A 24,844-nucleotide genomic window follows, 5' to 3' on the forward strand; every position below is an offset into this window, starting at 1 on the left:
TGCAGCCCAGGTGTGCAGCTGCGCGAGGCAGGGCCTGGAGCTCCTTCCCGGCGCGGAGGGTGGTTTGAGTTTCGATTAGCGGCGCCTGCGCAGAGGGTCGGCCGCAGCCCCGCCCCCGGGCTATGTAAAGCGGCCGGGCCTGGGGTGGGTCACCGCGAGACGCCGTGTCCCTCGCGCAGGCGGGTGGCTCCGGAGAGCTAGTGCCTGCAAAGGCGGGACGGAGGCGCCCCCCACTCATCATGGTGAGCTGACGTGTGGACGGGAGAGAGGGCCGGGCCGGGCGCGGGGGGGGGGGGGGGGGGGGTATCGTAACGGAAAGCGAGAGTATTTGAGGATTCTTGGGAGGATGTGCTATGCAAATGAGGACTCGAAGTTCCGGAGTTGAGTTCCAGCTTTCTGGTGACTCCAGGGCAGCCCGAAGGTAGGAGGAAGCTTGGGGGAACGCGCACGCCCATGGAGAAGGGAAACGGTGATATTTAGGAGGAAAGAATTTGGGAAAGGCCCCAACTGCTGCTTCCCGGGGACACCCAGCTGGAGGGTGGACCTGGGTCTGGGTTAGAGGATCCACGAGCCCCAAGATTGCGGCAGTACCCTTCTGATGGAATAGTAGGCCACCTAATCTCTCTCAAGATGCAGATGGGAGGCAGAGCCAGTGCGGAGAAGATATTTACAGTAAAAACTGTTAGTCACTTGTTGCTTTTAGCAAACAGGAAAAGAAGAGGCTCAGAGAGGTGCTGCTGGCACACAGCAAAATGGAGGGCAGAGCTAGATCCTGAACACAGGTGTCTTGTGCCTCCTAGTCCTAGAGCAGGCACAAAGACCTCGACTTTGTAGGGGGCCTGCGAGAGGGCAGAGGAGGAGATGGTAGGCGGTGAATGAGGCCCTTTGTCCAGTGCTTTCCTGCCCTGCCCCCCACTAGCCCTCTGTGGGACCATTGTCCCCCCATACCAGACAAGAGAGTATTATCTGTTGCTGCCATTGTTGGGGGAAGGGAGGCGGTCTTTGGGTGACCCTCCTCCACCCCCACACTCTTTTTTGTACACACACAGCCAGGGCAGCTGTGTCTTTGCCCAGACAGAGTCCCCAGCCTCCAAAGGGAACATCCTTAAGAGGTGCCAGGAATATAAAAGTTAGGGCCAGGCCTGGAAGCACAGGCCCTGGCCTCCCCTGCATGCACTTCCACCAAGTGTCCCTTTCAGAGAGGCAGCAGTGGATGATCCTTGAGGCCAGGAGAGTAAGAGGTTAGGGAGCGTCAGACAGGCTCCCTCTTGTGCCACACAGACCTAAAGGGAGAAAAAGGCCACCACTGGTCTGCCTGGGGAAGGCACCCACCACCCAAGGGTGCTTCAAGTCAGGCCCAGAGATTCCTGAGCTGGGGCTTCTCTCTAGACCTAGGCTAGAGACAAGGGGCTGCTGGGCTGGCTGCAGGAGACCTGGGCTGACATCCCTTCCCTCCTTACACAGAACAGAAGCATCTCCCGAAAGAGCCACACATTCCTGCCCAAGATCTTCTTTCGAAAGATGTCATCCTCCGGGGCCAAGGACAAGCCCGAGCTGCAGTTTCCCTTCCTTCAGGATGAGGATACGGTGGCCGCACTGCACGAGTGCAAGACGCTCTTCATCCTGCGAGGGCTGCCAGGGAGTGGCAAGTCCACGCTGTCCCGGGTCATTGTGGATAAATACCACGATGGCACCAAGATGGTGTCTGCCGATGCCTACAAGATCACGCCTGGTGCCCGCGGAGCCTTCTCCGAGGAGTACAAGCGGCTGGACGAGGACCTGGCTGCCTACTGCCGCCGAAACATCAGAGTGCTCGTGCTAGACGACACCAACCACGAGCCAGAGCGCCTGGAGCAGCTCTTTGAATTGGCCGACCAGTACCAGTACCAGGTGGTGCTGGTGGAGCCCAAGACGGCGTGGCGGCTGGACTGTACCCAGCTCAAAGAGAAGAACCAGTGGCAGCTGTCGGCCGATGATCTGAAGAAGCTGAAGCCTGGGCTGGAGAAGGACTTCCTGCCACTCTACTTCGGCTGGTTCCTGACCAGTAAGAGTTCTGAGATCCTCCGAAAAGTTGGCCAGGTCTTCCTGGAGGAGCTGGGGAACCACAAGGCCTTCAAGAAGGAGCTGCGACACTGTAGGTGGCATGGGGGACAGAGGCGGGGAGGCAGGGATGCTCAACTCCGCGCAGATCTCCTTGTTCATAAGCCCCACTCAGAGGGTCGGGTGAGATGGGGAAGGCAGATGGAAGCTGCCCTGGACCAGCCAGAAGCAAGTGGGCACTTAACAGAGTAGCTTGGGTGGGAACACAAGTAGAACAGGGCAACCCCTCTTGGGTCCCCTGTTGCCCTGCAGGAGTTCTGTTTCTGTTCACACTTGAAAAAAATCCTATTCTTACAAACACACACGCACACACATACATCACACACACACATACACACATAGTAGATGCAGGGTGAAAATACCATGGGAGGCACTGTCCAGAGCACCTTTCCTCTGTTTCCCCCAGTCCCTCTCTCCCAGCCTGGATCTGGACACAGCCCCTGTCTTGGATGTAGGTTTTAACAGGAAATACCGTCATGTAATGTAACCTGAGAGAGAGAATCTGGTTCAGGGTTGTCAAATTCGTTTTTAACAGCAGAACCATGTTCCAAAACAAGATTTTACATGGAATCCTAAGCTGCAAAAAAAAATTATAACTAGGACTGTTATGACTTACCTGTCCACATCATCCAGGGTCACCTTGTGCACCCCAAACCTCTGTGACATCTTATGGCTCCAGAGAACCAAGTCTCACACCTAGTCCCAAATCCTTTGCTTTCCAGATGGAAGAGAAACAGGCCCAGAAGGGCTATGGGATTTGTTACCTGGAGCCCTGGACCTTGGCCACGCCAGCAGGGTTCTGTCCTCGCAAGGGCTCTCAGGTCTAGTGATAGGGTAGGTTTGGGATAGGAAAGGGTCTAAGTGGGCCTCATTCTTCTTCAGTGGCCTACTAGGGCTGTGTCACCCAATAATCTATCTGTGACTTTAAACCAATTCTGATACAACCTTCGCCTCAATTTTAGATCCTCTGTATGCTTGAAATAACCTGTTTCTTTACTTAGCCCTTACTGATCAGAGGTGGGTGCTCTGTGTCTGTGTTGGGTTCTCAAAGAACTTTATTCTGGGCTCCTAAAGCTTGGATCCTGTCAGGAAACATGCCTGCACTAGCCCTGGCAAGAGTTGGCCTTGTTCCCTGGAGGAGCTTCAGGGAGAACCAGGAGAGGCAGGGCTGAGGTCCTGCTTGGGCATGGCTGTGGCTTGAAGCTGCTGGTACTATAAAAACTGGAATGCTTTTCTGTCCAGGATTTGGCAAAAGAAATGTCATGATCAGGGAATAAAACCTGCTCTCAGAATAGAGGTCTTTACCCCCATGGAGGGTGACAGTGCCCACAGGGATTAACCTCTAGGAACCAGCAGACTAAAGGTCATGACTCTGAGGATAGCCACAAAGCTTGGAGTCTGGAAATGAACTCACCCTTCGTGGTGTCTGCCAGCCATGTTATCCTGCTATACCCAGGGACCCTTCCTGCCCTAGCCCCTTTGCAAAGTCTCCTCCCAACCAGCCTGCAGGGTGTGCTGTTATGGGCACCAAATAACTGCTCTATAAGTGAGCCCCTGGGTGAAATGGGGTCCTACTGTTACTCAGGGTCCTGAGGAAATTGGGGTGTATGGTGACCCTCATCATTGTGGTGGACTGATAGAGGAGGGTCAACCTCTTGGCCCAGGCCCAGTGGCTCGCAGCGGCAGATGTTTGTGTCTACTCTGGCCCTCTCCAGTGTACCATAGTGTTCCTAACCCTCTTTTTTTTCCCACCCCATTTTTCATGGCTTTCCCCTGCTAGGCGTGCTGTTGGTGGATCTGCGTTCTTTGGCCTGTGCTGCTTTCCCTGAGTTTTAGATGCCTTATTTTGGGGGGGAAGAGATGTAAAGCTCTGCGTGGTATAAAAAGAGGGAATTTAAACACTGTTTTTCTTCTTGTGGTGCCAGGGGTCAAACCCAGGGCATTACTCATGTGGCAAGTGCTGTACCACTGAGCCACATCCCCAGCCCTTAAGTACTTTTTATAGCTCTAAAGTTAGCATGACTTGGACCAACTCAAGAATGAATGAATTGTAGTGGACTGTTAGAATTTATACGGAATGGAGCTTTGTCCCCCGGGCCTCCCTGGTGGGTGTTGGTATGCTCTGCTGCCCTGACTACTCCCTCTCTGTCCGGCAGTTATCTCGGGGGATGAGCACAAAGAGAAGATCGATCTGATCACCTACTTTGGGAAGAGACCCCCTGGCGTGCTGCACTGCACAACCAAGTTCTGTCAATACGGAAAGGCCGCAGGGGCCGAGGACTACGGTCAGCAGGATGTGAGTTTTCCCCAGGGGGACAGGGCTGCAGTGTGACCAGGCAGGGAGTAGACCCAGACAGCAGCTAGAGAAAAATGGCCTCCCCTCCTTCAGTTCTCTGTTCCTAAGCTTAGTCTGTAGACCTCAGGTACCAGTTCCTAAGAGCTCGCCTGTGCATTTGTCCCTGAGGCCTACCCATGAGTCTTTTCCTTCTGTGGATTCATGGGGAACCCATGTTAAGTCCTAATGGCTAAGAGTCCTGTGTCCCAGGTAGCCTGGTGCACTGAGGCTCTTGTCTATGTCTGAGGCCTGGCCTTGCCCCAGAGAGAGAGAGAATGGCTTAGCGTGGTAAAGTTCATTGGCTTAGGAGTACTAGATCCTTCACCACCACACAGATAGCACTGCACACCCACAGCCAGATACGGTGATCCTGAAACACCAGATGTGTCACCCAGATCTGCACAACTTGGTTCCCCATTTCCTCTACTGTCACCCTCTCTGTCAGACCTTCCCTGATCCCTGTTCTTCTCCCGCTTCCCTGCCCAGACTAACATAACTATTTTATATGTTTGCTTTCTGGTGTCTTCTTACTCAGATGGCAGCTGGGGGCCAGGAGTTCTTAATTTTGTTCACCCCTGTGTTTCCAGAACCCTAGCATAGTTAACTGAATAGCATAGAATGACTGAATATATAAGTTATCACTACCATATCTAACCATTTGTTCATTCAGCCTTATTTATTAAGCACCTATTACATGCCAGACAGTGTTGGAACAGAGGCTTGTGAGCAAATTAGATTTTATGGTCAGGTCAGATGGATGAAATGAAGTTTCTTAAAGAAATCAGATATACTCTGATGTATAGTAGGTGGAAACCACAGTACACGGAACAGATTTTGATCACTGCCCCATGGTGTAGCCTAAGCCTAGACAGAGGCGAATTGGAAGAGCAATGGCACGTTCTGTGCACCTGGACCCTGGCTCTGCACCTGGTCACTCCTTTAGTCCTCACATTAACCCTGAGGTATCTTCTAGTATTATGTGGTTTACAGGTGGATAAACTGAGAGGCTCAACAGCTCCCTCAAAGCCCTGAAACTGGTGAGCAGGGACAAGGTCTGCACACCAGTCTGGTTCTACCCCTGCTCTCCTGCCTCTGAGCACCTTGTGGTTGTCAGCCTGCACCCTGCTTGCCACATGCTGCAGCTGCACACATCTGTGGCAGATATGCAGACCTCCACTCAGCTGTGATCACATCTGCTAAGCTGACCTTTCCTCCAGGAGTAACCCACCCTTGGTCAGCTGTCCCTCTAGCTTGGGCTCCTCTTTCTCACTCTCCCTAGGTGGTGAAGAAATCTTACGGCAAGGCCTTCACATTAACCATCTCTGCCCTCTTTGTGACACCCAAGACGGCTGGGGCCCGGGTGGAGTTGAGTGAGCAGGAGCTGCTGTTGTGGCCAGATGACGTGGACAAGCTGTCCTCTGACAACCTGCCCCGGGGGAGCCGCGCTCATATCACCCTTGGCTGTGCGGCCGACGTGGAGGCCGTGCAGACCGGCATTGACCTCTTAGAGATTGTACGGCAGGAGAAGGGGGGCAGCCGTGGTGAGGAGGTGGGTGAGCTTACCCGGGGCAAACTCTACTCCTTGGGCAGTGGGCGCTGGATGCTAAGTCTGGCCAAGAAGATGGAGGTCAAGGCCATCTTCACAGGATACTACGGGAAGGGTAAACCTGTGCCCATTCATGGCAGCCGGAAGGGGGGCGCCTTGCAGTCCTGCATCATCATCTGAGGGTTTGTGCCACAATATGCTCCTCACTCTTTAGAAGGGAGGGGGAGGAGAGGGCTACATGTGCTCCATGTGGTAAGATTTTTTTTTTTTACTCAAAGTTAACTTACATATAACTTTTTAAAAAACTTGTAAAATAACTGCCTCTCCCTTGCTGTCTGCCCTCTTCCCCTCTAACACACCAAGTCTCAACACAAGGTGGGTGGATTGACACCATTCAGGAATCTGGATCAAAGCTGATAAGGCTGGAGCCAGTCAGAACCCCACCTTGCCCCACCTCCAGGAACTGGCAAGCCCTGCCCCCAGCCCAGGCCCTGCTAACAAAGGACCAAAGGCAGTGGGGCTGTAGTCTGGGGCCCATTGCCACAGGAGGGAGGATCCCCGGGCTTTTTTCTTTTCTTTTAATAAAAGCAAGTGAACAGGAATTTTATTTAAAAGGTGGCTCAGAACTTGCAGCACAGCACCTGGGAGGCATAAGAGTGTCCTGGGCCCCTGGGTTTTGATCCCATTTCTTAATCATTGTAACCCCTGGGATTATTTGCCAGGGTAGAAAAAGGGGTTTACCTCCCACCTTTGGTCCTAAGTCCCTGTCTCCTTTACCCTATAACTAGGTAACAGTTTGATAACTGATTCAGTAGCAGCCGCCACCTCCCAGCCTGCCTCCTGGTCCCACCCCAGGAAGGGGTTGAGTTGGCTGTCCTTCCCAGTGGTGTGGCTCTGCTGCATAGCCAAGGAGATAGATAGAGGCCAGAGACACAGCAGGGGAGAGCTCCAGCCTTGCTGGGCCCAGTCCATCTTGCCTCCCTGGTGCCTCTGGAGGCCTTTGAGCCTTCTCTAAAGGAGGCTACTGGGTACCAAGAGCCAATGGAGGGGACCTCTAGTTGGCCAGGCAAACCCCACCTGCTGCCTCTGAGGGGTTTTAACACTGCTCCATGGGCTCTGGTTCCTGGAGTGCCTTCCACTGCCCTCTGCTCAATAACAGGACCTTGCTAATCAGGTTGTCACTCAACAGAGTATTTTGGATTTAAGTTACTATCCGGGTTTTGCCCAGCCTAGTCAACTTGTAAGACTGATAATGAAATAAATCATGTTAATCCTAGCTGTGTGCAGTCTCTCTCACCCTTCTATGCCCAGCTCAGTCTTTCCTGCATCCAGGGCTGGGTATATTAGGACTGGCTTTGTCCCACAGCTTGGGGCCATCGGTCCTGTCTCCCCGCTGCTGGCTGGGCACAGCTGTGGTAAGGCTGGGCAACTGAACAGTGTTGGCTTTCATGAGGAGGCAGAAAGGAGAGAGGCTGGCCTCAGACTCGTACAGAACGTGGGGGTTGACCAGGAGAGATGTGGAGCACAAAAGCTCTTGTCCTCCATTAACTAGGGCATCAGGCCCACAGGTGTCCCAAGACCAGTCTGATCAGATCTCTCTGCAAGAGCCAATGTTCCTAGTATGGGTTTTCCCCAGTTCTCTAGGAGAGTCCACCTTCAAGTCACTGCTACTTTAAAACACAAGGGATGATTTAACACTCAGTAGTCTCCTACAGCTTAGTTCATGGGAAACTTCGCAGGCCTAACTCAGCCATCACTTCACTACTGCCCCATGCACCAAAGGGGGTAAAGGCAGAGCTTAGAAAAGGAATCAAGTCTTTTCTCTGGCTCAAGGCCTCTCCCTGGCCATTGAGACTATCAGAGCACCAAAAATAAGCTTCAGTCAAGCCTCTCATGTTTGCCTAGAACTCTTGAGGCTTCTCACCTCAACAGGAAGCTGGACTGAACAGTGCGACACATACTGCTGCTTCTCCTCAGCCTGTGTTCACACCAGAAAGGGGACCAATGCAGAAGGCCAAGGGCAGTTGTTAAGAATGGTATTTCCAACCATGTGAGTCTAACGCCAGAGATGAGGCCTGGGAGTTGCCTGACCCACTTGAGAGTCTGGAGGTTAGGAGGCAGGTTTTATTCTCATCTCCATGTCTAAGAAGAACTGAGAGCGCCTGTGTGAACCACATGACCCAGGTTAACACCACCTACACTCCTGTGTTCTAGACATACACAGCTTCTAGTGACTTCTGGCCATCTCATTATAAGATGAGCATGCATTCTGAACTCACTTCCCCATAACCACCACTAGGCAGAACCCAGCAGCACCATCTGCTACCAGGCTTGGGGTACCCAAGCCCTTATGTCAGCTTGCAGGACCTCAAGTCTGTGTCAAGGTCAGTTCCACGCTGGTGGCTCAGCTATGGCCTATAGGCTGTGGAGGGACATAAAGCAGCTGCCAAAGCAAAGGGCCAGAAAGGGTCAAAACATTTTATTTTATTCTTTTTTTTTTTTCCTTTTTTAATAAAGTTAAACAGTACAACAAAAATTCACAAGCTGCCTCCCTGTCCACCCCCCACCTCCCTCCCCTCCCCAATCTTGCACGTTGGCTCCCTTTCCTTCACCACACTCACAGACACAGGCATCCAACTGAGAAAACGAAACTGCTCTAAGTACACAGAGACTTGATGAAGGAAGGAGGTGAATTGTGTCCACATTCGAGGTTGAACTGAGTGAGTCTGCATTTTCTGGGTTCTGGTGGTTGCCCTTCATTAGCCAAACTGAAAGAAGAAATTCCCTGGACCAGAGGCTGAAAGGGAAAAGAAGGGCTTGTTAGTTAGCTCTGTGGACTTTCTAGGGAAGATCACTTCTCTGATAATGGAAAAAGTCTTCAAGGGTTGCTTCAAACTCAAACAAAGAAACTCTAAGAATTTAAAATCGCCCAGCCCCAGGGTGCCAGAGGAACATGTGAATGCATTTTCTTTATGTACATGCAGTGCTGAGGATGGAATCCAGGGCCTCACCACCAATGCCAGGCAAATGCCCTGCCACTGAGTCACACCCCATTTGTGAGCCCATTTTATGCATATAGCTTCTGAACACCTCTACTCTTGCAGTGAAGCCTTGGTACAAGGCAACTTCCTCTCTGATCCTGCAGAGATGTGTTGCTAATAGTCCCAAGGAAGGATGTGTCTGAGAACCAATCTCTCTCCCTCAGCAACACCTGTGTGGATAGACGTCCTGCAGGATTCAACTGCCCCCACTCTTGGGCACCTCTGATCCAAAGAGCTGCCTAATTGCTGGCTTGTAAACTGGGAACTTCTGAGGGCAGCAGGCATACCCACCTTCAAAGCTGAAGCCCCCAGGACCTCCAAAGAATGCCTTGAAGATATTGTTTGCATCAAAATCTGGCAGGAAACATAGAAGGGACAAAATGGGGAAAAATTAGAAGGATCTGAAAAGGAACTTATGACCCTGAGCACAGGTCTCCAAGTCATACTTTTAAAGTATCATTTCCTTCCTTTCCCAACACCTCAGCCTAAAGATTGGCAAATCTGCCCACCCCATGCAAAACATAGTGCCTGTTCTTGCTCCAAGGACATGTTCCCATCCCCTTCCAAGTGAGATCCAGAGGGAAAGCTTTCTCTGCCTCAACCTACTCCACAGGCAGTCTCGTTGAGCAACTTAAGATGCCATTTGCACTTAACACAGCCCCCTACAATGCTAGGGCTGCTACTGAAAGGGCTAAAATGTATCACTTCAATGCTATCCAAATAAATTTAAGAGCAAGATCTGTGACACCCTCCTCTATACCGGGTGTCCTGGCTCAGTGAATGGTCCCGAGTCATCTATAGCAAAGTCACTCTCAATTTACATCCTTTCCATCTCCCAAACACAGCTGATCAGCAACCAACTCCTGCTGAGTCTGCCACCATCTGCCATTTGTGCTCTCCATACCTTTACTACTTACACGTCTTCCTTCAATCTCTATCCTCCTTCACCCCCCTCCTCACTACCACCACATGTAAATTTCTAGAGCCTAAATCTAGCCCACAGTACTTCTAATTAAAAGCTTTCAACAGCTTTTTTTTTTAAGCTGTCAATGTATCTTTATATGCTGTGCTAAGAATCAAAGCCAGTGCCTCACGCATGCTAGGCAAGTGCTCTACCACTGAGCCACAATCCCAGCCCTACTTCAATGGCTGTCTTTTTTTTTTTTTAATATTTTTTAATTGTAGTTGGACACAATACCTTTATTTTATTTAATTATTTATTTTTAATGTGGTACTGAGGATCTATCCCAGAGCTTGCACATGTAAGGCAAGTGCTCTGCTGCTGAGCCACAACCCCACTACTTCAATAGCTTTTGACTGCTTAGATCCTCTCAACTTCAGGGCAGAGCAACATGTTTATTACTGGTAACAGCAACACACGCACACACCAACCTTGACTTGAGAGGATTCAGGATTATCTACATAGCATCATCATTCTGATTTTAAATTACAATAGACTTTCTTAATGGAAGACAAAGAGCTGGTAGCACAGAATGTGGTCTGTGTGCTATGGGCAGTTCAGTACCACTGTTATCTCTGATCAAGCCCTTCAGTCACACTGACAAAAGCTGTACTTTTCTTCATGCTAAGTCTTTTTTGGGAATTAAGATCTGAGGGTTTACAGGAATGTATGACACACACAAATAACAGCACATACTTTGCAGTGGGGTGGGGGGGAGATAACATTTGGCTATTCCTTACTGCATATAACCCTTGTAGCCTTCTGAGATCTGATCCAGCTACTTGCTGCTCTTATACTCACTGCCTGTCTCTAGTACCCTATCCTTACATCCTCCAGACCAAGCCCCTTACAGATCCCTGAAGGGGTCACTTTCTATACTTCCAAGCCTTTCCTTGCTAGTGCTCACCACCCCCTTAGAGCCCACCCTGCACCCTGTGAACTGCTGTACTTGATTGCTTTTGTTTGAGTCTATGTTTATTATTCTGCTTAGACTAAGGATCAGATTAGGCCCAGGATCCATCCATTTGTGACCTCCTAGACAGTGGGTTCCTAGACATTAGAGAACTAACCTAATTCATCTGCAGGGCTCAACACAGTGCCTGAAACATAGGTACTCATCAAGGGAAGACTGACAAATTACTGTGTTGTCATGAACTGATTACATATAGACTCTCCCTCTGGAGCATCTTTAGAAAGCTGTCAACGTTCCACAGGTGTTAGATTCATCCCAGAGGCCCCAATCAACTCACCACCCATATTCATGCCCTCTTCATCCAGGTCCTGTCCACTGTCATAACGAGTTTTTTTCTTGGGATCAGAAAGGATGGTAAAGGCCTCTCCAACTTCCTTGAACTTCTTCTCCTCTTCTTTCTGAACCTCGGCACTGGCTCCACTGTGCCGATCTAAAAGGAACAAAACTCAGATGAAATTAAAGTCTCAAGAAAACAAAGTTTAAAAGAAAAGACCACTTCATCATTTCTGATTTTGGACTCTGGTTCTGGAACCCCCTTATTTCTACTGAAGACCCTCTCAAGGTGCCCCCAGGACGGAGCAAGGTTGTGTGCCTGCCTGTAGGGTTCTTCCCAGCATGCCCCTCTCCCACAAGCTCTAACCTGGATGGTGCATCAAGGCCCGTTTCCGATATGCTTTCTTGATCTCATCCTCAGAGGCATTCTTGTCCACTCCCAGAATCTTGTAGTAATCTTTCCTCTTACTCTTCTTCAGTTCCAGTTGTGCATTTTTTAGGAGCTGTTTGTGTTCTAAAGGGAGACATGTGGCATCAATAGACAAATGTGATTCTGGTTTCCCTTTCCAGGTCCCAGCCCAGCTGCCTTGGAAATAGAAGACTTAATTATACCAGGGGTTTTAGGATGTTTTCTTTTGGAAACTAAGAAAAATCTCAAACTGGGCTAGGGTAGTGGCTCAGTGGTAGAGTGCTCGCCTAGCAAGCAAGAAGCACTGGGTTCGATCCTCAGCACACATAAATGTAAAATAAAGATATTGTGTCTACCTAAAACTAAAAAATAAATATTAAAAAAAAGAAAAAGAGAAATCTCGAACTTAGGTTCCTCACAATAGCTTCACCACACAGAAAAAGAAGTGAAAGTGACAAGGAAGGGTTGGGACCAAAACATAAGTGCCCAAGCCCCCAACCAGGAAGGACCTCTGTTCACTTCCTCCTGGTGGAGGTTAAAATAAGTTCCACATACACCCCCTGAGGCAGGAATCAAACAGCCTTGTGTCTGTGTTTTAGGGCCTATAAATAAGACCACATAGTTGACAAAGAAACAAATGCTCTGTACCAGGTTACCTTTTGTTTTCTCCGTCTGATACACTTTTTCATAGTCCCGCACTGCTTCTTCATACTGCTCTGTGTCCATGTAACTGAGAAGGAAGTACAGGGCAATAGTGCTCAGACATAGATAGCAATAGTCTCTAGGGGAAAAGGCATGGCTCAAGCAAGAGACACACACTTTGGCAAGATACTTCATGAAACAGAGAGTCCTTAATCTAAAAAAAAAAAAAAAAAAAAAAATTAGCTATCAGTTCCTCAGAGAAAAAACTGAGAGGCCTCATGGCACTTGCACCCAACCAGCAAAGTGATGCTCTGCTCTGAGTGGAGAGTAATCAAGGGGAAAAGGTCCTCATGACACAGAGCCACCCAAGAGGCAGATGGATTGCTGTAGGAAAGGCAAGGAGAAGGCCCAGTTGATTACTCAGAGCTAAAACACACATGAGAAAGTATCCAAGTGAGGAAAAAAAGAATATGAAAGAGCTTTGAAATCTTCGTGCCATAAACATGCAGGGCTAGCTCTGATCCAGGGCAGAAGTGGGATTAGTGAGCCACTAGTAGGATCAAGTCCAAGGTGATAGCTGCTGGCAAATGCTTCCATAACACCAGTCAATCTGAGAGATGGAAGTCAAGTGACAGAAAAGGAAAACTCTAAACACAAGTTTGCTTCTACTTCAATAGCACACAAGAAGGGCCTCCGGGCCTCGATGGGATGAATCTAACTTAATAGGCAGACTGCCAGCTCTTTTATCTTTTTCATGGAAGCAAGTGGCATTTTCCATGTCCTGATAAGGTCACCAGCACCAAGACTCGCCTCTCAACCTAACAGACTGTGGCAGTTGTTCCAGAGACACACCAGCAGCTGGGCATAGGGAAGAAATCATGCAGTGCAATTTGTGCTGCTCGACAAGAGACATGTACTACTACTACCCAAGCACTTGCAATCACAGAAGACCTCCACTCGCCTTGGAGGCCAGGGCAGGGAACCTCATAACAACATGGCTGGCCAAAAGAGCTCAACATCTTAGGCATCTCTGATTTTCAGGAAACATCTTGATTCAAGACCTTAAAAAATCAAAGCCATGCTAAGTATGTTGGCACACACCAATGATCTCAGTTACTCAGGAGGCTGAAACCCTAAGCAACTTAGTGAGCTCCTGTCTCAAAATTAAAAATAAAAAGGCTGAGGATATACCTCACTGGCAGAGCACTCTGGATTCAATCCTCAGTCCTATATACAAACTATCAAACAAAAACAACAAACGCCCAATGATTGGCGAAAACGGTATAAATGCTACTTAAAGAGCTCAGAGAAACAATTTGCAGAATGAAGTGTAATATAATTTGAAATAAAAGTAAAAGAAAACTGAGAACTGACAGTCTTGGGTGTAGAGTACTCTGACAAATAAGTAACCCTGATGATCTTTTTAGGCCCAGACATAATATATTGAACAGTCATACTACAGTGATTTACGTTTTATGTCACACTTTTAAAAATTCAATAATAACCTCATATTTAAAGTTTTTTAAATGTGGGGAAAAAGTAGAAAAGTAAATAAGCCTTTAGTGGAAAAGAGAGAACTCTCACTTATGATCAGGTATGTAGCAAACATCTAGCATCTCCCCAACTTAAGGGTAAACTGAGACAGAATGGGATAATGGTTAGGCCTCTGGTAAAGTTTTAGCCTGAGCTAATTTTAGTTATGCCCAAACAATCCCAGCTGATGGAGGGGTTTGCTGTCAAGCAGCAACTGTGCCAATAGTGCATGCTCTCCCCAAGGTAAAATCTCAAAGGCAAAGCCACTCCAAGGACAGTTCTACCTCAAAGATAAGGAGCTATCTGATCAAAGTGATACCCGATTTCTTATTATTGTATGTATACATACAAAGAAGAAAATAATCCTTCATTTCATTCTCTAACAAATCAAGAATTCACCGCTCTCCTTCCATTCCCTATTCAAACACTGTAAAGCACTACCTTGGGTCAATACAGAGTCAACTATCCATCCAACCCCTTCCCACTAGATATTCTCCTTTTCTTTTTCACTATTTTACATTAAAATGCAGTGAACAACTTCCTGTATAAAGAATTTTGTGTCTGTTAAAACAACTCTTTTGTTGGGTCAAAGGACACTTTTTGTCTGCCACCAGAATGCAGAAGATGCAATGAGGCTGGTTTTTACAGTCTCTAAGTCCATGGAATTACAGACTTTTGGACTTAGTCATCCACTTAAAAATTCATTAACACCCACCCCCCCACACACACACAAGTGGCATCAGTATTCTTATTTTAAGCGCAACAATTTTGGGAAAATGAAAGGGAGGTAGTCTGTAAGGCATCCTGTACCAGTGACGACAAGGGGAAGTTAAAATAGTGACTCATGAGGCATCACAACAGCACCTGTTCTTTGGATCTGACAGTTTATAATAAGAAATGGAGTAGGTGTTGGAAGACTGGCATAAAACAAAAATGTCTCCCTTTAGACTCTTTAAAGACAGAAATTCTTCTCTGCTTAGGGAATAATATGATGCAAGAAAAAATGATTTTATTTATTTTATTTATTTATTTGGTCCTGGGGATTGAACCCAGGGGCACTTAACCACTGAGAGACACCCCCAGTTCTTTTTACTTTTTGAGACAGGGTCTCGCTAAGTTGCTGAAGTTGGCCTTGAACTTATGATCCTCTTGCCTCAGCCTCCTAAGTTGCTGGGATTAACAGGCATGTACCACCATACCCAGGCAGACGAAATAATTTCTGAGAGGTTTATCCTAGCCTCTGGTGGGTTCACAACAAGATGCAGAAGAAAGCCAGAAAGCACCCAGCCTCTGGGACAAATGAGGGCACTGGACCTGGCAGGCATAATCTAGGTTCATAAATCACCTTGTCAGGGAGTCCTCTCTGCTTAAAACACCCAGCAGACTACCCATCAAGGATATTTCAAAAGGAGGTTCCTTATACTGCTGAGATCAACCCTAAGATTATTTTCCCTCAACCAGAACAAACAGGGTAAATACAATCTTCAACTGTCTCTGAGAGATACTTTTATTCCTCTCTTCCAAGCACCACACATTCATTTCAACAAAACATTTAATGGGTGAGCACCTATGTGCCAAGCACTGTGCTAAGTTAGAGCAAAAGTGTACAATACAAAATAAACTCTCCAAAGGAAATGGATTTAAACTTTTAACAAAAAGGAATTTGGGTCAGGCATCAGAAGAAACTTACTGACCGTGAGGGGCGTTAGACACAGGCATGGGAGACTGAGGGAGCTTGTGCAATCTCCTCCGCTGGAGGTCTATAAAGATAGTCTAGGGCTGGAACAATCCCACCTAGAGGCAGGGGGAAGGACCAAATGACCTCACAACATCCCCGGGTCTGCTTCATCATCCACAATGCAATGCCCCTGGTAGGCCAGGGGCAACTCCCTCTTCCCCCACCCTCCAGAAGCACTTACCACTGAGCTCTTCTCAAGTAGGCTTTTATATATGTGTCATCGAGCTTCACTGCATGTGTGCAGTCTTCTATTGCATCATCTAGTTTCCTAAGCTTCAGGAGAGAGAGAGCAGTCATACTTCACATCTTTGGTGACCAAGGGAGCCCAAAAGTTGTGAGCATGGCTTAAAAATTCTAACAGTACAACTCAATGCCGGACCCCTAACTGTCACAGTAGGTCTTGTTTGTGAATAAGTATTCTTTTTTTTTTTTGGGGGGGGAATTTTTTTAATATTAATTTTCCAGTTATCGGCGGTCACAACATCTTTTTTTTTTTGTATGTGGTGCTGAGGATCAAACCCGGGCCGCACGCATGCCACGCGAGCACGCTACCACTTGAGCCACATCCCCAGCCCGAATAAGTATTCTTGGTCACTGAAAAAGCCATTATTTCAGAAGGTTAAGGATACCAAATTTGGAATTGGTTTCATTACTATGTGATGCAAACCAAGTAGTCATCTGAAATGATAAACCACCTCTACCACTCCACATCAGTATCCAACCAAAACATGGAATACAGGAGGGATGGTTCCTGCCCTCCACTTTTTCAGAGGCCAATAGAAAAAAGAGGGAATGACTGTGTTTTTTGTTGTTGTTGTTGTTGTTGTTGTTTTTGGTGGTACTGGGGATAGAACCCAGGGGCACCGAGTTACATCCCCAGCCCCTCCTTTTTTTGATATTGGAGATTGAACCCAGAGGTGCTTAATCACTGAGTGATTAATCCCCAACCAGTTTTACTTTTTGAGACAGGGTCTTGGTAAGTTGCTTAGGGTCTCACTAAATTGCTCAGGCTGGCTTTGAACTTGGAATCCTCCTGCCCCGGCCTCCTGTGTCACTGAGATTACAGGCGTATGACATGCCACTGCACCCAGCTATGACCACAGTTTAAAATTTTTTTTTTTTTAGTTATCAATGGACCTTTATTTTATCTATCTATCTATCTATGGTGCTGGGAATCAAACCTAGTGCCTCACATGCCAGGGAAGTGCTCTACCTCTGAGCCACAACCCCATCCCCCTATGACTGCAATTTTAAACTACTAGAAGTCTGCCAAGAGCAAGACGCCTACTTATGCTGTAAAGGGCCTCAGGAATACTCAGGTCATTTTCAATCATACATGGTTACCAGAGTCACAGTAGAGGAAAAATCTACTACTTCATACTCCCATTTCCTCCAAATCATTCCTAAAAAAATAAATGATCTCTTGCTTAAGCAAAAAGAAGCAGTAATACTTGCTTAAAATTATCCCAAACCCCTAGCCATTCTCTTCCTGAAGGAAAGATACCTTGAGAAAGAACAGGTGGGAATATCCTCCCAAACTGTTTTTAAAGTACCTCTAAATTTGACTGAAAAGATAAAAGCTTGCCTTTCCTAACAAGCTGAGATACTTTTCCAAAACACCCTTCCCTCTTTCAGCTGGTTTACCCTTATTGGGCAGATTTCCTAAGATCTCTTTGATAGCCCTTAAAAATATCTCCAGGGGCTGGGGTTGTGGCTCAGCGGTAGAGTGCTTGCTTAGCACGTGCGAGGCCCTGAGTTCAATCCTCAGCACCACATATAAATAAATAAGAAATAAAGGTATTATGCCCAACTACAACTAAAAAATAAATATTTATATATATCTTCATATGTCCCAAGACCTAGACCAAGTACTTACCTTGGAATTAACCGTACCCCGATTACAGTAGAGTTTAGCATTTGTTTTTATATTGTTGGGGTCTATCCCGAGGGCTTCTGTGTACAGTTCATATGCTAGCTTGTAATTTCCTTCCTTAAATGCTTTATTTCCATCTTCTTTCTTTGCTTTGAGTGCTTTCGCATTCTAGAGATGAACAAGGCGAGGTCAGTTCACAGCCAGAAAACCTCTGATCACTGCACAGTGAGGACAGAATCTAGTCTCAATTTTTGGATCCCAGGGTTTAGCATCCCACAACAACCCCTACGGCTACCGCTTAGACTACTTGTTGCTCACTGGTGCTTCCAGTACAATGCACAGGGTAAACCAAGATTTGAAAAACACCACTAGTGAGAACTGTTGCCCAGGTTTAAATTTCCCAGAGTAAGAGTTACTAATTAAAAAAAAAAAAAAAAAGAATTATTTTTTCATGGGGTACCGGGGATTGAACCCAGGGGCACTCAACCATTGAGCCACATCCCCAGCCCTATACTATATTTTATTTAGACACAAGGTCTCACTGAGTTGCTTAGTGCCTCACTTTTTGCTGAGGCTGACTTTGAACTCATGATCCTCCTGCCTCGGCTTCCTGAGCCACTGGGATTACAGGCATGCGCCACCACGCCTGCCAAGAATTACTAACTTCTTTATTAAGGAGAAAAGGAACAAAACAAAACTAAACTTGTTAAAAGGATCTGACCCATATAATCAAACTTACCTTTAAGTAAATAAAAGTAGTCCTGAAATAATTTCTATGAAAAGATCAAGCATCCTTATAAAGCAGTAAGAGGGGCTATCACATTCCTTGTGATTTAAACATCTACTCCAACCATCTAAAAAGTGAAAGGAAGTTTTCTTTCCCATCCAGATTAGCATGCCTAGACTTACTCTGCAAGCAATGCAAGCCTTCTCATGGTCAGGAGCCATCCTGAGAGCCTGTACAAAAAACTGAACCGCCTTCTCAATACAATCTTCATAATAAAGGCAAAGACCCCGTACATACAGAGCATCTGCATTGGTGGAATCCATTCGTAAAATGTCACTGCAAAAGCCAGAAAGAGTCACGTTTAGCTGTGGTTTGGAATATCCTGACCATTTACTACAATTTGTGGCCATTTTTTTCCTTATCACATATCTATTATTAAACGTATTAAAATGTAAAGTTGTTATTATCGAACTGGAAATATTTTTTATATTTATATTTTGTAGTTGGACACAATAACTTTATTCTATTTATTTATTTATTTGGTGCTGAGGATCAAACACAGGGCCTTGCACATGCGAGGCGAGCGCTCTACCACTGAGCTACAACCCCAGCCCTTGAACTGGAAATATTTTAATGTGAGGAACAAAGTCTGGTGGTCCATTTTCAAAATAGAGTATTCAGCCTTAAGTGGATTCAATTGTAGCCATTTTAATTATAGTCCTTCCCTTTGCCTGCCCTAATTTTAAAATTAGCCAATTGTGTAGACTGTATCCCTGAGACCTCCAATCAGGATGAAGAGCAGCCCTGTATTAGGTATATAAATAGGTGGACTGCCCACCCAGGCTTGCTTGCTAGCTAGATTCTATAGCACTTCATTCTGTCAGAAGTAAGTCTGCCTTGCGCACGCGCGCGTGCACACACACACACACACACACCTCAAAATTTTTAAAATGTAGTCAAGATTCCCAAGAACTCTCCCCAAATCTTGCCAAATAGACCACCATATTCTTTTTTTTTTTTTGGGGGGGGTGGGTGCCAGAGATTGAATCCAGGGGTGCTCAATCAACACTGAGCCACATCCCCAGCCCTTTTTTAATATTTTATTTAGAGACAGGGTCTCACTGAGTTGCTTCGGGCATTGCTAAGCTGCTGACTTTGAACTCATGATCCCCTTGCCTCAGCCTTCCAAATTACAGGTGTGCCACCATACCCAGTTTGTATTCATCTTTAATACAACTCTCACACTTTTTTTTTTTTTTTTTGGTGGTGCTGGGATTAAACCGTAAGTCTTACACACACTGGGCAAACACTACCACTGAGCTACATCCCAGCCCAATGCATTTTTTTTCCCCCCTGGGATACTGGGGACTAAACTCAGGGGTATTTAACCACTGAGCTACATCCCCAGCCCTTTTTATTTTGAGACAAATTCTCACTGAATTGCTTAGGGCCTCATTAAATTGCTGAGGCTGGCCTCAAACTTGCAATCCTTCTGTCTTAGCCTCCAGAATCGTTGGTATTACAGGCATGCACTACTGTGCCCAGCATCAATGCATTTCTGTCTCACAATTCTTTTTAAACTAGAACAGGAGTTAGCAAACTAAAGGCGACAGAAGGCAAATCCTTTCTACCACTGTGTTCTTTTCCTGCTTCCCCCCCTCCTCCTTTTGTTGTAATGGGGATTAAACCCAAGGCCTTGTGCACGCCAAGATAAACATGTGTTCTACATACCCCAGCCCCACTGCCACTGGCTTTTTTTTGTGTGTGTGTGATGCTGGGGATTGAACCCAGGACCTTGTGCATGCAAGGCAAGCAGTCTACCAGCTGAGCTACATCCCCAGCCCCTTGACTTTTTTTTTTTTAATTGTCAAGAAAAATTACTTAAAAAAATAAAAAGATTAAAGAGTTGGGTTTTAGGACTGGGGTTGTAGCTCAGCGGTAGAGCAGTAGCCTGGAAATGTTTGAGGCCCTGAGTTCAATCCTCAGCCCCACAAATAAATAAATAAAGTAGAAAAACCACTGGTAACTAAAAAATAAAAAATAGTTGGGTTTTATGTCCTTTCAGTGCCACTGACTTTCATAAATAAAATTTTACTGGAACATAGCTGTACCTATTCATGCATCTATTATCTATGGCTGCTTCTGTACTACGATAGATAAGTCCTTTCAGAGTCCTTATGGCCTGCAAAGACAAATATTCACTATCTGGCCTTTATAGAGTTTGCCAACCCCTGGAGTAGAAGGAAAAGGATTATGTTAAAACAAAGCAAACCCCAAAATTCACATAATACAATTTGTTCTTTCACATACCCAGCTCAAATACCTGTTATACTACTATATCCTATATACTTTATGGATTTTCTAATTTGGTCTAATCTTTGGCTTTATGTCCCAGGAAGGTCTGATCAGCCCTAGCTGACATATCCACAATTCCTGTTATAAAGAGCAACCAGCCAGCATCAGTTCAGTAGTATCTGGCAGCTCAATTCTGAAATGGCCTCACTGCATACCTGGCTACAGACTGTGCTTCTGGATATCGACCCAGCATTGCTAAACATTCTGCTTTGAGGATTTTGAAGCGATGGCAAGCAGGGGCAAATTCTAGGGCACGGTCCATGCAGAAAACAACCTATAGGGAAGAAGAAAGTAAATAAGGCCCTTCATCTTAGACTCTAGAAATGTCTTTAACTTTATAATTTAATCACAGCAACATATTAAAAGCTCAAAGAAGTTCCCAGGATCCACTGTTGAGCAAAAAAGTAATATCAAAGTTTATTTATTTTTCTTTTGTGATGCTGGAGACTGAACCCACATTTGCCTGGCAAGCACTCTACCACTAAGCTACACCCCTAGCCAGCTTGAAGTTTTAAAAACATACCTAATTCATTCAATCAAAATATTGAAAAGAGGAGAGCAGTTAATCCAAATGATGACAATAGCAAACATTTACTGAGCACTTTACATATTAACCCGTTTTATCCTTACAATTTTTTTTGGGGGGGAGGGTATTGGGGATTGAACCTAGAGGTGCTTTGGTACTGGGCAACATCCCCAACCCTATTCTGTTTTTTAGTTTGAGACAGGGTCCCACTAAATCGCTTAGGACATTGCTAAATTGCTGAGGCTGGTCTCAAATTTGTGATCTTCCTCCTCAGCCTCCCAAGTCACTGGGATTATAAGCATGCGTCACCACTCCTGGCTCCTCATAATTTTATAAAGTATGTTAGTATCATAATCTTTACTTTAATGGTAAGACAGTTAAGAAACAGAGAGCTGATGTTCAAGGTTACCAAAGCTAGTAGATGATTAAAAATAGGAGTCAGTTTTAAAGATATCCTAAGACTCCAGAATCTATACTCATTATGCTAAGCTGCCTCCAGTGAATCCAAACCCAAAGTGACTTTGACCAAAAGCCACTTTTTCCTCACAAATATAATTATTTACTACTTTGTATAATTCATCAGGCTTAGCCTATCAACCACAAAACAAGGAACAGCAATAATAATCTAGCTGGAGACTGTGGCTCACACCTGTAAACCTAGTGATCAGGGAGGCTGAGGTAGGAGGATCACAAGTTTGAGGCCAGGCTCAGCAATTTATTGAATCCCCAAAACTTTTCAAGGACCCAAGCAACTTAGTGAGACCCTTTCTAAAAATAAAAAAAGGCTGGGGATGAAGCTCAATGGTAGTGTTTGCCCAGCATGTTTGAGGTCCTGGGTTCAATCTCCAGTCTCTCCCTATCTCTCTCCCTATCTCTCTCTCTCTCTCTCACACACACACACACACAATTAAGCTGGGATTAATTTACTCTTCCAGCCTCATAAAGGGTCTCAATATATTCCTCTTTTCTGTTTTTAGAAGTTTGTTCTCTTAGCTTTCATTTTTGGCATAGCTGCTATTTCTGGAAGATTCTCCCTGAGAAAAATTGACTCAAAGAAGAAATCTAGAATTAAGGGATTCCCATTCCCTCCAAGAACTTGATTATAGCCATCAAGATAGATGCAGTCTGAAAAGTTACAAATAGAGATAACTCAAATTACATCAACACAAACATTCATATAATGGCATACTATGGAGTTCTGAAAGAGAATGAAATTTTCCATGTACTACTATGGAAAGATTTCTAAGAGCTACTCAATGGGGAAAAAAGGTAGAGAATTGTGAATAACACAATACCTTTCATGCAAAAAAAGAAGAAAACTAAGAATTTATGTACAACAAAAATGTAGGAGAGGGACTGGGGTTGTGGCTCAGTGGCAAAGCGCTTGCTAGCATGTGTGAGGCACTGGGTTCGATCCCACCACATATAAATAAATAAAAAATAAAGGTACATCAATAATTTAAAAAAAAAAAGTAGAAGAGCTTAGGATGTAGCTCAGTGGCAGACCATCTGATGGGCATGCACAAGTCCCTGGGTTTGATACTGAACACCACCAACAAAAACAAAAAGGAGACCCAAGAATAATGGATAGGGGTTGGGGGCTTAGCTGAGTGGTAGAGCACTTGATTAGCATGTGCAAAGCCCTGGACTTGATCCCCACCCAGCACTGGGAGGCGGAGAGCAATAGATAACTGACTGGGGAGAGAATGGGGCAAACAGAAGGCAAGTTTAAAGGGACACTCATCCTGAATACTTTTTTATACTTTCTAGTTTTTGAACCATGAATGGTATCAATTAAAAAACTGAAATTAAGGGTTGGGGATCTAATTCAGCATCCACAAGGCACTGGGTTCAATTCCCAGTATTACAAGAAAAGAGAGGAGAGGAGAAGAAATTAAAAAACATGGGCAGCAGGTCAACACTATGTTCACCAAACTTTCTAGGGCAGCAACATAGCAGTAATAGGCATGTCTCTCCTCCAGTGGCCTAGATTACTTTATTGGAAATTCTAAAACAATAATGAACATTTAGGTATTAAGTAGAGTGGTGGTGCTTTTTCCCCCTCAAGAAAAAAGAGGAGAGTATAAAGAAGTCAGTAAAAATTTCAGCAGCCACACCCTTTTGCCTTCACAAGAACAAAGGTCTGTGCAGAGCTGGCTCTACTCATCATGGGGAGTGTCAGTTGGAGGTTCAATGCTTCACTTTCCACCCCCCAACTCCCCACGTCCCCACTAGGGACAGCTGCAGGCAAAGAAGATCTTTGTTTCTTCCAAGTTCATCTGTTTCCCCTGCCAGGATCATAATTCTTCATTTGTGACATCACCATGAGCTACAGTGGGGGGGCTGGGATGTCACAAACAGAGGATTCTGTCACAAACTCGGGATTCTGGCTCCAGAATGGGTAAGAGAGAAAAGAAACCCAAAAGACTGCCTTCTGAGACAAAGCTTTTGCCTATGTAAACCTCAGAAAACGTGACAGTAGGCAGAATTCTCTTCAAAAACCCACACACAAAACAAACATGAATCACACTACAAAGACACTGTGATTATTAAAACCAGTAGACAGGGGAGGGATGTCAATACTGGGACTCTGCATAAGCTTATCAGATATATTTATTACCAAATAAGAGACCTTCACAGTGTATGAGTTAGGAATGGCTGGCTCTCAACTGCATCCCTTTTTATCAAACATTAAGCCTCTGACACAGAAAGCACCAACTCCCCTTCCTTGGATGGAACTCACTACTTTTTTTTGTTGTGTTCTAGGAGAGTGTTGTACTGCTGAGCCACAACCCCAGCCCCCCCCCCCCCCCCCCCGTCTGTTGTGGTACTGGGGACTGAACCCAAGGGCCCTCTACCACAAAGCTCCTCCTGCCTCAGCCTCCCAAGCCACTGGGATTATAGGCGTGTGTCACCATGCCTGGTTTTTACTTTTTATTTTGAGATGGGGTCTCACTAAATTGCTTCCTCTGGTCTTGAACTTGCTATCCTCATGTTTTAGCTTCCCAAACAGCTGGGATTATAAGTGTGTACCACCCTGCTCAGCTTACTAACTTAAGTGATTCCAAAAATCTCTCCTGATAGATGGTCCCCAAAAGGTTAAAAACCACCTATCTTACCTTTTGAAACTTAAATGAAAATGATTTCTAAATGCCCTTAAGGAAGGTGGGGGGGGGGGCTTGAACTCAACACAGTCTTTTTTCTCTCCCCAATATTTTTTAGTTGTAGTTGGACACAATACCTTTATTTATTTATATATATTTATGTGGTACTGAGGATCGAACCCAGGGCCTCACACATGCTAGGCAAGTGCTCTACTGCTGAGCCACAACCCCAGCCCTCACTTTGCTTTTTATCATAAAGCCAAATATAAATATAATTAAGAAAGAAAAAAAAAAAACTTGTTTTTTAGAGGAGAAAAAAAAAACAGGTCAAAAGCTAAATTCAAGTAATAATTTACTATTTTAACACACTATTTCTCTTAATTATCACAGAGAAATGGCATTTCCTAGAGAGGTGGCGCTTGCCCTCTTGTAGATGTCCCTATAAAATATGCAAAAAAGGAAGGAGACAGCATGATTAGCTAGACAGAAAGGAACCAGCAATATCAAACACATACACAAAACTAACACAGGACAGACACACACAGAGGGGAATGTTGTGAGAACAGGTAAATTGCACTTTACCTTCCGAAAATCTCGCTTCTCAAAATCCATTTCTGCTATTTTTTCATATTCCATGACTGCATTAGCATTCTTGAACTACACCGGAAAAATAATAAGTTTTAATGAAGTTGTAGATATAACAATCAC

General features: G+C 45.6%; 2 protein-coding genes across 3 annotated transcripts; one reads left to right on the forward strand and one right to left on the reverse strand.

Annotated features, from left to right (window-relative positions):
- Window positions 1–85: 85 nt before the first annotated feature.
- On the forward strand, window positions 86–7,257 carry Cnp (2',3'-cyclic nucleotide 3' phosphodiesterase). 2 transcript variants are annotated; one of them, XM_046423968.2, is made up of 4 exons: window positions 86–242; window positions 1,465–2,134; window positions 4,257–4,396; window positions 5,715–7,257. In XM_046423968.2, the coding sequence occupies exons 1-4, from the start codon at window positions 240–242 to the stop codon at window positions 6,159–6,161; spliced, it is 1,260 nt and encodes a 419-aa protein (XP_046279924.1). In that variant the 5' UTR covers window positions 86–239; the 3' UTR covers window positions 6,162–7,257. The 2 variants fall into 2 exon arrangements, with proteins under 2 accessions (XP_046279924.1, XP_046279925.1); XM_046423969.2 differs by lacking the exon at window positions 86–242 and adding an exon at window positions 307–421.
- A 1,188-nt stretch (window positions 7,258–8,445) lies between these two features.
- Window positions 8,446–24,793, reverse strand: LOC124078886 (dnaJ homolog subfamily C member 7; the record flags this gene model as incomplete). The annotated part of the gene is given in 10 exon segments (XM_046423966.2): window positions 8,446–8,778; window positions 9,314–9,376; window positions 11,234–11,386; window positions 11,597–11,743; window positions 12,295–12,368; window positions 15,733–15,824; window positions 17,428–17,592; window positions 18,334–18,487; window positions 20,662–20,780; window positions 24,719–24,793. Coding segments are annotated over 10 exon segments (1,080 nt in total), but the record flags the coding sequence as incomplete, so codon positions are not given.
- Window positions 24,794–24,844: the final 51 nt, after the last annotated feature.

The sequence above is a fragment of the Marmota monax genome, unplaced genomic scaffold, assembly GCF_021218885.2.
Source record: "Marmota monax isolate L192 unplaced genomic scaffold, Marmota_monax_Labrador192_F-V1.1 WCK01_AAM20220418_F8-fsc00569, whole genome shotgun sequence".
NCBI classification, from domain to species: domain Eukaryota; kingdom Metazoa; phylum Chordata; class Mammalia; order Rodentia; family Sciuridae; genus Marmota; species Marmota monax.

Coding starts and splice junctions, on each gene's coding strand:
- Cnp (XM_046423968.2), top strand. Junction 2,135..4,256: donor CAAGAAGGAGCTGCGACACT/GTAGGTGGCATG, acceptor TCTGTCCGGCAG/TTATCTCGGGGGATGAGCAC. Junction 4,397..5,714: donor AGGACTACGGTCAGCAGGAT/GTGAGTTTTCCC, acceptor CACTCTCCCTAG/GTGGTGAAGAAATCTTACGG.